Here is a 17193-nt window from a genome sequence, read left to right as displayed (position 1 = left end):
AAAGATATTTCTGTTAGCTTTCCAATGAATTTTACTAATCTAAATTTGGAGTTTTTTACAGTAAGTTATGATCAGTTAAGTGCAGACTGTTCAGTTTTGAGTCAAGAAGAATATTTCGGGACTTAGATTTTTTTTAATGTTCTTTGTTGTATTTTAAGCATACTAATGTTTTATTAATGTCTAGCTTTAATGTTGGTCTTTAAAGTCAAGTTATTTGAAGGGTTTCTTTGTAGTAAATCTATGCTTGGAGGATTATTCCAAGAAAGTTATTTAAGCTTATGTAGTTGTAACAAAAGGGAAGAGATTAATTTTGGAAATTGAATGAACTTTGAGCTATTATCAAACTCTGTATCTCTTTGGTGGATTCCATTGAGTGGTGAGTGTTTTAAGCTCTGTATGCGTAGCTTAACAACTTTAGGTGGTGAATATTTTTCTGTATCTTTTTGTTGTTTGCTGTGGTGGTGAGCTTGTGATTTCTTGAGTGTATGACGTTGTGCTTTCTCATCTATTGTGTCCGGTGTCAAATTTGGTATCAGAGCATTGGGTTCTGAAAATTTATGGCTCAACGACGTCGGCGTAATGCAAGAGTTGCAGAGCCTCCTGTTTGTGAGAGGGACTTGGGTGATATAGAAAGGGATGATCTTAGAAGACAAGTAGAACATCTTCAGCAACGATTACAACACCTTGAAGGAACTCGAGAAGCTGCTCCTAATGGTAGTTCGGAAGAAGAAGGCTCAATCAATGACGGGGTAGATTATAATCCCTTCCATCAGGAACAAAGCTCCAATAGTGAATTTTCTTCTCGTTCTCGAATTCATAGGCGTCGCGATTCTTATCAGCCTTTCGACTTCAAGGTCGAAATTCCTGAATTTGAAGAAAGAATGCAACCAGAAGAGTTTGTTGATTGGCTTAATACTTTTGAATGTATTTTTGAATACAGAGATGTGCCTGAAGATCGCAAAGTGAAACTCATTGCCATTAAACTTAAAAAGTATGCTTCTTTATGGTGGGAAAATCTTAAGAGGCAAAGGGAACGAGAGGGACGGAGGAAAATTGTTACTTGGGAGAAAATGAAAAAAGAGCTAAAGAGAAAGTTTTTGCCCGATAACTACAGGCAAGATATCTACCTTAAGTTCCACAACTTCAGGCAAAAGGAATTGTCAGTGGAAGACTATACAGCAGAGTTCAACAACCTAATGATGAAGTGTGATTTGGTCGAGGCTGCAAATACTGTTTGGACCACAATGCCCATAATTAAGACAAAATTCATCTGGAACTGAGAAATAGGTGTCCCAGGCGGTGCTCCTCTCGTTCCATATCAGACTCGTGAGCAGACCCGAGGCGTTGACTTTTAAGATCATTATGTTTGGACTGTTGAAGGACTCATACCTGACAGAAATTTCATCTTTATTTTCCACAAAAACTTTATCATAAAGAAAGTTTGAATTTGGAACAGCCACAAAGGCAGCTCCATTCCATTGTCCGGTACAGGAATATTTTGCAGAACCATTGAACGTACATAATTTAGGCGACACCTGAATGTCAAGTCCGAAGGTAAACTTCCCAGGGGATGGATCGTCAGCACTTTCCCATGATGATAAATATCGTTTCAGACCAGTCTTCAAGTCCCAGCCCAACTTCATGTCTGGTAACAGAGTGTCTGTTAAGTAGTCGAAGCTCTGCCACAAGTAGCTTTCAGTAGTATGACTGCTGGAGTTATCCGTAATAACGAGGTTTCCATTATCTAAGAGTTTTGCCACTGGATTTTTCACTTGGCTAGATACGTTTGTAGACCAGATGGTGCCGTTTGTTTGGTTAAGAAGAACGAGATTTCCATTGTTGCTAATGGTTAATACTGCGTTATGATCGGAGATAGGACTATTTCTATTGGCAACCCAGAAAACCGTATCAGGGATCTTCTGGTACCATAGTCCCACGTACCTGTTCTTTGATTTGCCAGGGGAGAAAAAGCCTAGCTCAAACCTTTGAGCAGATGAAACTAACTTCTCGCCATCACGGATGAATGATGCTGGAGTTAGTGTATCAGCTGCTAATGAAACCTTTCTGCTCAACAAGAAGATCAAAGAACGAAAGATGTTGAAGCATGGACGATTCTCCATTCATAAAGCAGAGAAGAAAAATCTCTAATAATTGTTTTGTGATTGGGTTCATTTCAATTTATGAAAACAAAAGTCTCAGTCAACTGTGAAACAAACAAGTCTGTTTCTTGACCTCAATTCCCATGATTTTAACTTTTGAAGTCTTGTAAACTTTCCAAAACGCGTAAGTATGGGTGGAAAAACACGTTTGTGTTTAATGCGAAATGATAAATTATTGCCAAATTTTCTATTTCTGTCCTTGTCGTTAGCAATCTTATATGTTAGTTTGAAATTTTCAAATATGAAATTTTGAAATACTTTATCATTCGATTATTGACTTTACAGGGAAAGGATATTCGAGCCTTTCGTTCAGTTCCTATAGCTAGTCTAATGATCTCCCATGAATTTTGTTTTTCATGTAGTTGCTGACATAATCTCCCCATCAGCATTCCTGATAATAGCCCCCAAGCTTGCAATCTTTTTCAATATTAATTTCAGGACGTTGATGCAGCCTTCTGAGGGCTTATCTCACAATTCTTCCCAAAAAATAAACAAATTTAATATTTAAGTCTAAGCTAATAAAAATTGATTTAAAGCACCTACTACACTAAAACTACTCTATAATTATAATATAGGGACCAAATTAATTTTATCACTGAGATTATAACTTAAAAAAGTGTAGTTATAAGATTATTGTTTTATCTTAGTTATCCTTAGTATAAATAATACAGAGATAAAATATATAATACACTAATGGTTAAAAAATAGAGCTTGTCACATTCATTATATAGACAAGGACAAAAGAAATAGACGTAATTCTAAAGGCTGATTAAAATTGACAGATAAAAGTTAACACTTATTCTTCATTGCAAAAGACTAATACTGATCGAAATGATTTCTAACAGGTTCTAACAAAAATTAGGATAGCACAACCAATAAAAATAAACAATCCCATATTGTTAGTTGTTGGAACATATTCTATTCGTTGGAGTGATATTATACTTGTCATTGTTCTTGAAGACGTCTGCACAAATTAATAGGTTGATAAAACCACCTTACGACAAAAATAGATGACAACCAAAGCAACTCTATTAAGTGAGATTTAGAACAATAAAAGGAAAATATAAAAGAAAAGATTTTATTGAATATGAAATTTAATTTAGGGTCAGTTAACTAACGATTTTACTTTCAAAATAATTGCTTTTAATTATGCTATAAAAATAATCGGCTGTGAATAGTTTCAAAAATAATAGTTTCAAAATAAATGTTTTAATTTATTTTTAAAATTGCTGAATAGTTTTGAAAACAATATTATGTGTATGGTAAATTTTACAATTGAACAACTGTAAAAATATAAATAACCAAAATAGGCATAACGTTGATTGTAATCTATTTATACATTTATAAATATGTATATATAATATTTTTATATTTTGAATATATAACAATAGATAACTATAACAAATTTTTATTTTATTACTTTTAATTTTTATATTGTTACCTCAATATATAATTGGTAATAGTAATAACCTAATAATCTCTTTAAATTTTATAATTCAATTTCCTAATCAAATAAGAATAATTTTACATTTATTTTAGATATTATAGTATATGTGAGGATATATATGAAATGAAATTAAGTATAAAAATGATTTTAAGAATTAGATTTCAAAAGGCTATTTGTTTCTTATCTTTTAAAATCTACTCTAGGATGGAATAAATTTATCAAAAGTGATTTAAAAAAAAAATTACCAAACATCAAAATTAATTTTTAACTTTTTAAAATTATTTTTGAGACTTAAAAAATAATCTTAAAAGTCGCTAACTCTCTTGGGGATTACAGCCTTTATACCCTATTATTTCTTATCCTAGCAAGTACTATTTATTCTGTACTTAAATAAGACACATCTAACTAAGAGAGTTAAAAAGGGTGGGGAAAAAACTCAAAGATCACTTCTTGTCCTGCATCATTTTTCAATTTGAGGGCCACCACAATATAATTCTGAATGGGGGTGGGTTTATTGTCCAGCATTGCTCCTATCCTTTAAAACGAACCAATGATTGTGCTGATAATAATAATAAAAGGAGAAGAATAAGCTGCCAAATTCAATTTAGAGCCAATAAATTTTTGAGTACTTACAACAACAAATAAGCTTTCACTTCGAAATCACTAATTTGAGAACTTGAAATACGTAATGCTACGAGGCAGAGGGAAAGAAATGTTCCTAAAGACGGTCTCAAGTAAGGGGAGTGGGCATTCGGGAAAAGAAGATTGAAAAAAAAAAGGCCAGTCTGGAACCACAAACGCCGTGTTTGTCAGGTAATTGGAGAGGACTAGACTAAAATCAATCGGGCCTAAATTCTCTTCATCTCCCAGGTCTCAGCTCATCTCACATCATTTCATCTTGTCACAAATCCCTCCCAAGTTGTCATCTAATCCTTGTTAATTTATCATGTTCTCGACGGTGGCTTCATTTCCAGCAGCAATGAAACAATTTACAGAAATTACAAATTTTAGATCACAATATTCCTTTTTGTAAAGATCTAAGGCAAATAGGCAACCTTACTCCTAGTAGTTAAAGTTTAGATTTTCCCCCCGTCTTCCCAGCCTTCATATTTTTTTGGTCTCAAAATTGGTGTGTTTCATTTTGAAATTCAAGCTCTACTAGACCATCCCACCAACTCAACATAAAACCTGATATAAGTTTTTCTCCATCAGTACTTTGGGCATATGCTAGAAAACATGTCTGATGTGTACGGCACAGAAAAGTTATCAGAAAACGAGAGAAAATATTTCTCAATACCCTTCTACAATAAGTTCTTATAAATAAAAACCATTGGACGAGCTCAATATCACATTCATTGTAATAACCAACACCAATTTAAGAAATGGTGTAGCAAAATGAAAATTTTAAATATACTACATCATTTATACAAAAGTAGTCCAATAAACAACAAGGTTGTTAATCAAATCATTATGCACGGCACATAATTATAACATACAACAATCACTAAACTAACAAAAAAAATTTTAAAATTATCATTTAACTAATTAAATTTTTAAAAATAACAAAATCCACTATTAAAGTGGGCGATGGACCCATCGCCCAGTACAAGTGACGCATGTTCTTTTTATTATTATTATTATTATTTCTTGTTTCTTCTTCAATTGCTATTCTTCTCTATAATAATTAAGGTAGGAAGTTTTACGAGATTTTAGGATTTTCTTATTTTAGTCTTTTTTTTTGTTATTTTCCATTTCAAGTAGCATCTTATTAGGTATGTTTAATAATTCTAGTATAATTGTGATTTATTATTTTTCTTGTTTGAGTTAACTTTGGAAGTAGGTTTATCCTATGACAAATAGGGAGATCTTGTCATTGTTTTAGTATAATTACAATGTTATTTAATTTTTTCATAAAGTGATATCAAAGTCTCAATGAGCCGTTTGGGTTAAAATGAGATCTAATCATATTTTAATTAGAGTGTAACCTAATTGCGTTGGCTTGGGTGTTTCTAAAATGATATCTAGTGTTCATTTATACTATCAATTTGCTTCTACTACCTCACTGCAAAGAAAATTGATAGAGTAAGAATTCTTTAAAGTTTCATGAAAGATTGATAAAAAAGACTATAAGTTCGAGTTGCAAGATGATTTACTCCTGCACTACAATTTTCACCCTCCGAACTGTTTCAAAAGTTGTTAAGAGAGTGAGAATGATGTAAGATGTTTTTAGAAGATTTTAGTAGAGATGTTCAATTTAATAAAGCTTATAAGTGAAGCTTATAGGTGTTTAATTAGTAGAGACGTTCAATTTAATAAAGCTGCAATGATCAATAAGTCTAATCATGCTTCTTCTAAGACTGATATCAATATAAATAAGACAAATAATGCTGAAACTAGTGATCAAAGTACCAAGATTAAAGTTCTGCTATCTAGTATTCATGAAGAAGATATGCAACCACAGGCTGTTGAAGATGTTTCGCATGCTGCTGACAGTGTTTCATAAAGGGCAAAAGTACATAAACCACAATATCATAGTCTACTGACTTGTAGGAATATCTATTAGCCAGACATAGAGAAAGGAGGTTTATCAGACCCTCAGCAAGGTATCATCAAGGTATGAATATGCAGACATAGTTGCATATGCATTAATGAGTGCAGAGGATATTTCAATTGAGGAACCTAATAGCTACACAAAAGCATTAACTAGCAAGGACAACAACAACTAGATTAAAGTAATGAGAGAAAAAATTGATTCACTAGTAAGGAATCAGACTTGGACATTGGTTCCTAATCCATAGAATAGAAACATTGTCAGCTATAAGTGGATATGCAAGAAAAAGAAGGGCATTCCAGGTGTGGAAGACTCAAGGTATAAGGCAAGATTGGTGACAAAGGGTTTCATACAAAAAGAGGGGGTAGATTTTAATGAAATCTTCTCACCTGTTGTTAAACACATCTCAATTAGAACCTTCCTTGCTATGGTGGCCTTACTTGACTTAGAGCTTCAACAAATGAATGTAAAAATTGCCTTCTTACATGGCAATCTTGAAGAGAATATATTAATGTCACAGCCTTAAGGTTTTGAAGCATAAGGACATGAAGATTATGTGTGTCTTCTACATAAGTCTCTATATGGCTTGAAATAGTGTTCTAAATTGTGATATAAGAGATTTGATTAGTTTATGATTTCTAATGCTACTTTAGGAGCAAATATAATAGTTGTATCTATTATGGAAACATAAACTCACGTGGAGTTGGGTATCTTTTGTTGTATGTTGATGATATACTCATTGCATGTGAGAGTTCTAGTGATATGAAAGGATTAAAAATCCACTTAAAGGTGAGTTTGAAACGAAAGACCTTTCTAATGCCTAAAGAATTCTTGGCATAGATATACATAAAAATAGGGTTGTTGGAACTTTATTTCTAAGCCAAGAAAGATATGTCAACAAGGTGTTAAATAAGTTTGGGATGCTGAATTCAAAACCAGTCTTGATGCCTTTGGGAGCTCAATTCAAACTTTTTGATGAAATGTCTCCAAAATCAGAAATTAGGAAGCCTCAAATAGTCCAAATATCGTATTCACAAGCTATTGCGAGCTTGATGAATGCTATGGTATGTACCAGAGCAAACATAATATATCCAGTAAGTGTAGTTAGTAGATTCATGACCAACTTTAGTAAGAACATTGGGATGCTGTGAAGTGGATCATGAAGTATCTAAGGGGTACATCTAATCATGGTCTGGTATATGGTAAATTTAAACAAGAAGTTAGTGAATTCAAGGGCTATGTTTACTCTGATTTTACAGAGGATCTAGATAGGAGAAAATCTATTTCAAGATATATGTTTATGCTGAACAACTACCTTGTAAATTGGAAAGCTACTGTACAACACATAGTAGCTTTATCATCTATAGAGGCTGAATTTATTGCAGCAACATGAGCTGTAAAAAAGTCAATATGGCTGAGAGGGTTGCTAAATGAAAATTTGTTGAAGTAAAAGACAGTTCAGATTTTTTGTGACAGGCAGAGTGCAATTCAGCTCATAAAAAATCAGGTCTATCATGAGAGGACCAAACACATTGATTGGAAGTTGCACTTTATCAAAGATGAAGTTGCAAAAGGTTCTATTATAGTAACAAAGATTCATACAAATGTCAACCATGTTGATATGTTGACAAAAGTAATCCCAACAACCAAACTTAAGTTTTGTGTAAATAGAATTGGTGTTGATAATGGCTCTAGTTACTAAGCTGTGTGCTTAAAGGGTTTTTTTTTTTTTTTGTTCTTTACTGAAATGATCAACTGAATTAACTCTGCAAGATGGAGAGTGTGAGGTTATAAGCTTTTGGTGTTTTGGGCTTAAATGCAAGATTTGAAGAGTTCTTGGGGCTTTATGTAGACCGACTTCAGTTGGAGGGGTCTTATTGCAATTTTATGTTGATGTGGCAAAGCTCGTTGAGAATTCATTATGTATCTTCCCAGAGATATCAGTATAAAAGGCATTGATGATTAGCTCCTGGTTTTAGATTGATTTCTTCTTCATTTCTTGCTTATTTTGTTTAAGACTTGGTTCTTTATGATCCTGGTAATTTCCTTCGCATAATCCAACTTGTATCTCGATTGTTGTGATCAATAGAGAGCAATTTTTTTTCCTTCATTAAATTGGATGCTTGAAACAGTGCTCAATATTCTCTTCTTGAAATTGGTTTTCTGTCTTGTTAATTAAATTTGATTCTTTCAAGTTTAATTCATCAAATTCTTCACGAATTAACGTATGTAGCCATTAAAGATTCAAAATCTTCTTTATGGTATTTGTGTTGAGACATATGTTAATTTTTGTTTTTGAAGACTTGAAGGAAAATAAATTTTTATGGTTTTGGTCGATGAAATGACTCTTCATATTTCATGGGTCAATTTTATTCCTCTAGTTGTAAAGCCTAAAGTCAAATCGATATTGGCAATTGCTAGTAGGTGAGAGTTAAACATTAAAAATACATTCGCAATTTTACATTACAAAAACAAATATCAAGCCAACTAGTGAGGTGCAGAAGAATAAGAACAGTGAGAATTGGAAGAAAAAAAGCGATGGGGGTCAGTAAGGTAATTTTATCAAATATTATTTTGATAATTAACAGAGGGTGTAAAGATAAAATTAATAAGATTGAATAGCCCCATCCTATCAAAATTCTAATGAAACCCCATTTCATTCCAAAAATATCCTTATCATATTTCTATCACCAGTTATTCATCAACGTTTCTTTCAAGCCATGATCTATTTCATCTTTGTTTTCAAAATATGGCAAACTTGTAGAACCGTCAAAATAACATTTTAAGATGTGTTTTCTTACTAGAGTGGAAGTGAGAAGTTTGAAATCCTTCTGCTCCAGTGTTTACATATTTATTTAAAGGTGGAAGTGGGAATTTCACTCTGTAAGTCTCACCCACTTTTCAAGTGAGGAATGAGATTTCCACTTCCATGGGGAGATAGGAGTGAAAATCTACTCCGACATCTTTTTTCTTAACCCTTCCCTTTATGTATAACATAATTATATTTATTAAAATAAAATAATGTTACAAGGTTCTCACTCCTTAAGATTCTCAATTCAATTCAAAAAGTAAACGCTACCTTATATTTAATGATTTTTGTCTAAGGAATATAGATATTAATTTTTTTTCTACTTTTTTGTCAAAACTAAATTCTAACGAACATAAAAAAAAATTATGAAATTAATTGTTTTTTTATTGGATGGATCCCCTCGATTCTATGATTTTTGTTGGCTATAATTGCAAGAAATTAATGCCAAAATTTCAAATAACAAAGCAAACAAACAGCAAATATTTTTAAGTAAACAGGGGTTTAGGATGCAGTGAGTGTCAAACAGTATGACTGAGATGATTACTTATTCCTTTTGATAATTTCAAAAGAAATAAAATCGTTATTTAGAAAAAAAAATTAAAGGGTTGTTAAAAGATGAAAAAAATGGAGTACCCGTAGCTCTGCTAAAATAATAATAATAATAATCAAAAGCCCAAATGGCAAGGCCTTTGAGCTTTGAGAGTAGTTATATTCAGGTTCTTTTGACAAGAAACTTCGACTGGCCTTATTAGGCCAGCCGAACTGGTCCAATAGAATTAAAGCTTGGTGAGGGTATCTTTTTTATTGGTACCGCAGTGGCCTTGTGCTTGGGTAATGGAGTAATATTACCTATTGAAAAATCCTTAACTTTAGGTCTTTTCTAAATTGATTCATTTGTAAAATATCACGACGTGTGTATCTAGGAAGTAGTCACTTCAAAGTCAAAGTGAATTCTCCCTAGATACTTCTATTTAATTTAATTCCGGTCTAAATATATAGACGGGTCTAAAGGTGCAAAATAGAGATAAATTTACTCTGTTTCTTAACTGTAAAAGACAAACGTTGACCGTGCAATTTTTCTTCCCCACGATGTTTGCTGGTAGCTAATTAATAATCCATGGTCCCAGATTTCATTTTGTTGGGAAGGATTTTGAATTCCTTCAAGCCTCCCCATTTGAATGCAACTCGATCAGGACACACTCAACTTTTAGTTTCAAAGTTTTGGTCAGCAAACGGAACTTAGAAAACGAAAGTCTTTGTGTGGGGTAGGCTTACAATCGAACCCGACATTTGGTAAGTAGAGCGACCTCGTGATAGGATTATGGAATCCACCAAACCTGTCGAATAATATGTCATGATTGTTAAAGTGTATCATTTTAACATGTCTAAATGACCAATATAAAAACTAAATAAACACCAGAAGCAAGACAATGATACTTTATTGATCGCTAAAATACGTTCAATTAAAAAGATCAAAACCACGATAAGAATAGATAACGATCGAGTCCAAACACCTCTACTATGATAAATTCAAGAGAAAAGAAAAAAAATACAAAATAAGTGATTTTATTAAATAAGATAATCGACAAACTCATTGATATTACAACATATTTAATAGAATATTTCTTACATACTCAAATAAGACTCATAATCTTATCCTACATCTTTTACAATTTGAGGGCCACCAACATAGTCGAGAATGAAACGGAATTTTCAACATCAATATCTGTCAAGTGTGGTGTGTATTAAAACCTGGATTAAAAAACGACAGCGTATCAGCCTTGTATGTGTTTACGTTAGTCATATGCAACTCGCGTGACTCTATGATTCAATTCACAAGCATCAAAACATGTTTATTTGAAGCGTTTTGGTGGCTGATTAAGTGAGACTCGTGAGAAACACGTGAGAAGCTTAAGCAAAGGTCGTTAAAATCGTTATGATATGTGGCAGCAATCTGTGCATTCTGGGTTTATAAGTCGCAGCTGATTCCGATTTAAAAGCTGGTCGTTGGGAGGGTTTTGGGCTCATGTGTAAAGTGCTATAGAGAGATATTTGTTGATGCCGAAATCCGATTGAGTCGGTTAGGGACTTGATACCAGACTCTCGCATCAGCATTAAATTTATTTGGTGGAGAATCGGTTGGGTAATCGTCAAGATGTCCTGTTACTACTAGCGATTAACTTGCAAATACCTAAAATCACATAAGACGGTTAGAGGCGCCGGAAGTTTTTCCGATGTGAACCCTCCGACGCTCAAGTTAGTTGCTAGGCCTTTGAAAAAACTTATGCCACCACTCATGTGGCTTAATAAACATTGCCTTAAAACCCAAAGCTTTTCAAGTAATTTACAGCAAGTAAAAGTAGAGTGTAAAAGAAAGAATTTTCCATGAGAGGAAGAGAGCCCCAGCCCCCTGGAGAAGAGAGAAAAAACAAATAAATAATCCCTCCCAGGTAACTCCCCACTCCCCTCTTTCCTTCTTTATTCTCTCCCCACTCTCAAAATTTAAGGATGAGGTCAAAATCACGCCTCCACTCTCCATTTCTTTCTCTTTTTTTCCGTTACCAAACATCAGTCCCCTAGTTTCTAGTATTGAGAGTGAAATGAATCAAGACTGAAAACTATAGAGTTTATAATTTTTTACAAACTTAAAGCCTTAAGCAACTTATTTTGCTTCTTCTGCTAACCACACTATAGGTGAGCAGGTATTGTATGTTAAGGTTTTAGGTCTTATCTAGGGTAAGTTTCAAAATTTTTTTTTTTGCTCGCCTGCAATTGATCGTGTAGATGCTGACAAGCTTGGCTTCCGGTCTCACCATCGAACATGCTTTGAGACTTTGGAGCCTCTACATGCCTTAGAAATTTTTTAGAACTTTTAGTGATCTACTCGCCTTCGCTTGGTTGAGCAGAACCTGGCATGCTTGGCTTCCGGTCTCGCCATCGAACAGGCTTTGAGACTTTGGAGCCTTTGCACGCGTTAGAAACGTTTTGGAACTTTTGGTGGTCTGCTCGCCTTCGCTTGGTCGAGCAGAACCTGGCATGCTTGGCTTCCAGTCTCGCCATCGAATAAGCTTTGAGACTTTAGAGACTTTGCACGCTTTAGAAATTTTTTGGAACTTTTGTGGTCTGCACGCCTTCGCTTGGTCGAGCAGATCCTGTCATGCTTGGCTTCCTATCTCACCATAAAATATGCTTTGAGACTTTGGAGCCTTTGCACGCCTTAGAAATGTTTTGGAACTTTCGGTGGTCTGCTCGCCTTCACTTGGTCGAGCAGAACCTGACACGCTTGGCTTCCTGTCTCGCCATCGAAGAGGCTTTGAGACTTTGGAGCCATTGCACGCCTTAGAAATTTTTTGGAACTTTTGTGGTCTGCTTGCCTTTGCTTGGTCGAGCAGATCCTGGCATGCTTGGCTTTCTATCTCGCCATAAAACAGGCTTTGAGACTTTGGAGCCTTTGCGTGCCTTAGAAAGTGTGTGGAAGCTTTGTGGTCTGCTCGCCTGCGCTTGGTCGAGCAGGTGCTGGCGTGGTTGGCTTCCTCTCTCGCCATAAAACAAGCTTTGAGACTTTGGAGCCTTTGCGTGTCTTAGAAAATTTTTGGAACTTTTGTGGTCTGCTCACCTTTGCTTGGTCGAGCATATCCTGGCATGCTTGGCTTCTTGTCTCGCCATAAAACAGGCTTTGAGACTTTGGAGCCTTTGTGTGCCTTAGAAAATTTTTGGAACTTTTGTGGTCTGCTCGCCTTCACTTGGACAAGCAGATCCTGGCATGCTTGGTTTCCTGTCTCGTAATAAAACAAACTTTGAGACTTTGGAGCCTTTGCGTGCCTTAGAAAATTTTTGGAACTTTTGTGGTCTGCTCGCCTTTGCTTGGTCAAGCAGATCTTGGCATGCTTGCCTTCCTGTCTCGCCATAAAACAGGCTTTGAGACTTTGGAGCCTTTGCATGCCTTATTAGTAAACTTTGATTGGCTTCTCAACGCTAGCCTAGCTCTCCTTTCTTGAATCATTCTCATATTGAGTAACTTTCAAAAAATCAAGTTAACTAAGTTATACCGTCAACCCTAATATGAGCACAATCAATTTAATGAATATAAGGTATCCTCATCTCACATAGCATGATTTAGAGAAATAATTAAATTTTCATAGAAAAAACTGGTTGTAAATCAAAATATAACTTCTGACCTATTCTGATTCCTACAAATGTGTGCCTTCAATGTGCTATTATTTGAGGTTTTTGTTTTAAATCCTTAAATATGGATTTTCTTTGAGATTGTGCTTTGCATTATTTCATTGGTACTTCATCAAACAAATCCCGAGCTTGACTCTTCTTTGCTCCCTTCTTAGAATTATTCTTGCAATATTGTAACACGGGCACAAAACGAATAAAATATGAAGGAAACAAAAATCCAACTTCATCAATTCTTTGAAGCTTAAAGACATGCCTATCAATTCTAATCATCAATACACATTTGTTTTGTTTTAAAACCATTATTAAAGTTAGCCAAAATACCAATACTCGGCCTCATCCAGATTATGCTAATTATACTTCTTCCAATACTCATTAACGATTATGAGAATTTATGCAATGTGGATGACAGCCATTATTTATAGACAGCTATATATGCGTAATTTCTAATGTTCTCTCATGCAAAGGTATAATAGAGCTATGATTAAAAATTAATTCATGCTCTCAATTAGTTTGATGTGTATATTGAATAAACTGAATCAGAACCTGGATTTTAGTCCTTGGCTCCTAGACAGTGTTCTTTCAAGCATCACTCCCTTCAATTTTGGTTGCTGTCTTTGCTTTCCAATCCAATTAATCTCACCATCGTGAGTGTTCTTCTGTAGATTCCTGAGCTTGTTCCTTAGAATTTGAGGCTGCGAAAATTTTTCGATTCTGTCAGTTATTTCGTCGAACATTTGTTGGGCCTGATCTCGTATCACCACTTTTAACAAATATCCTTTGTTGATGCGAGATTCTGGTTCTCCTCGTTCTACGACCAGGGTCTCTGCTCGATCAACTTCACCACGACCAGGATCTTTCCTCGTAAAGCTTCTTCTCCAGAGGTTCCTGCGCACACAGACAAGTCAGAGTACGCCTGTTATTTTCCCGGCGCAAACCCTCCGACGCTCAAGTCAGATATGAAGGTTCGGGAAATGCTTGCCACAGATCTTATGGCTTTTGGGTAGTTTTCTCTTTTTTAGAATTTCTTTATCTCCCTTCTAATCTCAAAATTGCTAACCCTTTTACCTTCGTTGGCTACCTTTTTATAGGCTTCCTCTGAATCCCAATTTTCTGCAGTCTATGCCCGTTATCCTCCCACCTCTCGAACGTGGATTTCCCATTTCCGTAGTCATGGGTGGTTGCGTGGCCTTCGTGCCTAGATTCTCGGGCTGGAGAGCATGCCTTGCCAACTGTCGTTGACCGGGTCTCCTCGAATAAACCCTTAGCGAGAATACAGCAGGAATGGCTTTATGCTTCTTACAGGAAATTGGCCTCGCGGATGACGTGCTCGTGGATGAGCAGGATATTCCTGCCCCTGTTCCCCTGCTACTTGGCTCTTACAGGACACACATGCTCGCAGACTTTTGCCACCAAACATCTGCTCATCACGTCTGGTCTCATCGGAGTATTTCCCTCAAACACCAGTCCCACAGTTTCTAGTGTTGAGAGTGAAACGAATCAAGACTGGAAACTTTGGTGCTCTACTCGCCTTCGCTTGGTCGAGCAGATCCTGGCACGCCTGGCTTCTGGTCTCGCCATAAACAGGCTTTGAGACTTGGTGAGCCTTTGCATGCACTAGTAAATTCTTCAATGCTTGGGATCCTGCTCGCCTTCTTGTGGTCGAGCAGATCCTGGCACGCTTGGCTTCTGGTCTCGCCATAAACAGGCTTTGGTGAGCCTTTGCATGCCTTAGTAAATTCTTCAATGCTTGGGATTCTGCTCGCCTTCTCATGGTCGAGCAGATCCTGGCATGCTTGGCTTCTGGTCTCGCCATAAACAGGCTTTGAGACTTGTCGAGCCTTTGCATGCCTTAGGTAATTTCTTCAAAGCTTGGGATCCTGCTCGCCTTCTCGTGGTCGAGCAGATCCTGGCACGCTTGGCTTCTGGTCTCGCCATAAACAGGCTTTGAGACTTTGTCGAGCCTTTGCATGCCTCAGGTAATTTCTTCAAAGCTTGGGATTCTGCTAGCCTTCTCGCGGCCGAGCAGATCCTGGCACGCTTAGCTTCTGGTCTCGCCATAAACAGCCTTTGAGACTTTGTCCAACCTTTGCATGCCTTAGGTAATTTCTTCAAAGCTTGGGATTCTGATAGCCTTCTCGCGGCCGAGCAGATCCTGGCACGCTTGGCTTCTGGTCTCGCCATAAACAGGCTTTGAGACTTTGTCGAGCCTTTGCATGCCTTAGGTAATTTCTTCAAAGCTTGGGAATCTGCTAGCCTTCTCGCGGTCGAGCAGATCCTGGCACGCTTGGCTTCTGGTCTCGCCATAAACAGGCTTTGAGACTTGGTGAGCCTTTGCATGCCTTAGTGACTTCTTTGATGCTTGGGGATTCTGCTCGCCTTCGCGCGGTCGAGCAGATCCTGGCATGCTTGGCTTCTGTCTCGCCATAAACAGGCTTTGAGATTTGGTGAGCCTTTGCATGCCTTAGTGACTTCTTCGATGCTTGGGGATTCTGCTCGCCTTCGCGTGGTCGAGCCGATCCTGGTATGCTTGGCTTCTGTCTCGCCATAAACAGGCTTTGAGACTTGGTGAGCCTTTGCATGCCTTAGTGACTTTTCACAGTTTCAAGTGAATTAAGTTCCTTGACGTTCCATTGATTGCAGGATTCAACTTACACGAAATTGTTTGGACATAAAATAAATAACAACAACTACGAACATAAAGAATTTGGAAATATTAACGACTCTTACTGGAAATATTTCCTGAGATGTGCTGCGTTCCATGGGCGCTTCACCTCGTGGCCATCCATGCGAACCAGCTTGTAAGCTCCTGGTCCAACTAGCTGCTTGACTCTATACGGCCTCTCCCAATTCGGACCGAGCACTCTTTGAGTCGAGTCTTTGGTGTTCTGATTCACTTTCCTTAACACCCAATCTCCGACCTTGAACTGCCGTATGTTCACCTTCTGGTTATAATAACGAGCAACCCTTTGCTGGTAAATGGCAGATCGACCAGCTGCTTGCTCCCTCTTTTCCGTTAGTAGATCAAGATTCAGACACATCTGCTCATTGTTATCCTGCTCATTGAAATGATCTGTTCGGTGCGTGGTCGTTCCTATCTCAGCTGGCACGACCGCTTCATGTCCGAAAGCCAGGGCGAACAGTGTCTCCCCAGTTGCTGTTTTGTGGGTTGTTCTGTATGCCCATAGCACACCTGACAGCTCATCAACCCATGCACCCTTTTTTGCTCCAAGCCTGGTTTTCAAAAGCCTCTTGATTGTCTTGTTGGCTGCTTCTACTTGTCCATTCGATTGGGGGTGAGCAGGCGAGCAATACTTCAGCTCTATCCCGAGGTTCTGGCAGAAATCCCTGAAGCTGTGATTATCGAACTGCCTGCCATTATCCGTTACCAGGGCATATGGGATCCCGTATCGACATACCAGGTTTCTCCACACAAAGTCTGTTGTTTTCTTCTCTGTGATCCTGCTAAGGGCTTCGACCTCAATCCACTTCGTGAAGTAATCTATAGCAACTATTGCATGCGTTGCTGCTCCTCGTCCCTTTGGAAGCGGGCCGATCAGATCAATCCCCCATTGAGCAAATGGCCAAGGGGAGGCCATGAGGTGAGCTTCTCTGGTGGTTGGTTGGAGAAACTTGCAAAACTCTGGCAGCTTACACAGCTCCTGGTCTTCTCTTGTGCATCCTGGTGCATTGTCGGCCAGAAATATCCCTGCCTTAGAGCCTTGTGGGCCAGGGACCTCCCACCAGAATGATTCCCGCAAATTCCTTCATGTATTTCCCTTAGAACGTAATCTGCGTCGTCCTCATCCAAACACCGAAGGAAAGGTAGTGTATACCCTCGCCGATACAGTACCCCGTCAATCATCGTGTATCTCGAGGACTGGGCTCTAATCTTCCGAGCTCGCAGCTTATCTGGTGGCAATACCCCGTCTCTAAGGTATGAAGTTATCGGGTCCATCCACGTGCATTTTTGTTCTATCTGCAATACCCCCAGATTCTGCTCGATGCTCGGGCTGGACTTCACCTCTAGAGGGATCGACTTTGG

General features: G+C 37.3%; 1 protein-coding gene across 1 annotated transcript; it reads right to left on the bottom strand.

The window, feature by feature from the left end:
* Positions 1-437: 437 nt before the first annotated feature.
* Positions 438-2335, bottom strand: LOC102624597 (S-locus-specific glycoprotein S13-like). Its single transcript, XM_052434174.1, has 2 exons — positions 1520-2335; positions 438-1389 (listed from the first exon to the last, which is right to left on the bottom strand). Exons 1-2 carry the CDS (start codon positions 2118-2120, stop codon positions 1361-1363), a joined length of 630 nt encoding a protein of 209 aa, XP_052290134.1. The 5' UTR covers positions 2121-2335; the 3' UTR covers positions 438-1360.
* Between the last annotated feature and the right edge of the window lie 14858 nt (positions 2336-17193).

This window comes from Citrus sinensis, chromosome 9 (genome assembly GCF_022201045.2).
Source record: "Citrus sinensis cultivar Valencia sweet orange chromosome 9, DVS_A1.0, whole genome shotgun sequence".
NCBI lineage: Eukaryota > Viridiplantae > Streptophyta > Magnoliopsida > Sapindales > Rutaceae > Citrus > Citrus sinensis.
Note: the sequence above shows the minus strand (reverse complement) of the source record. Positions and strands in the feature narration are given on the sequence as shown.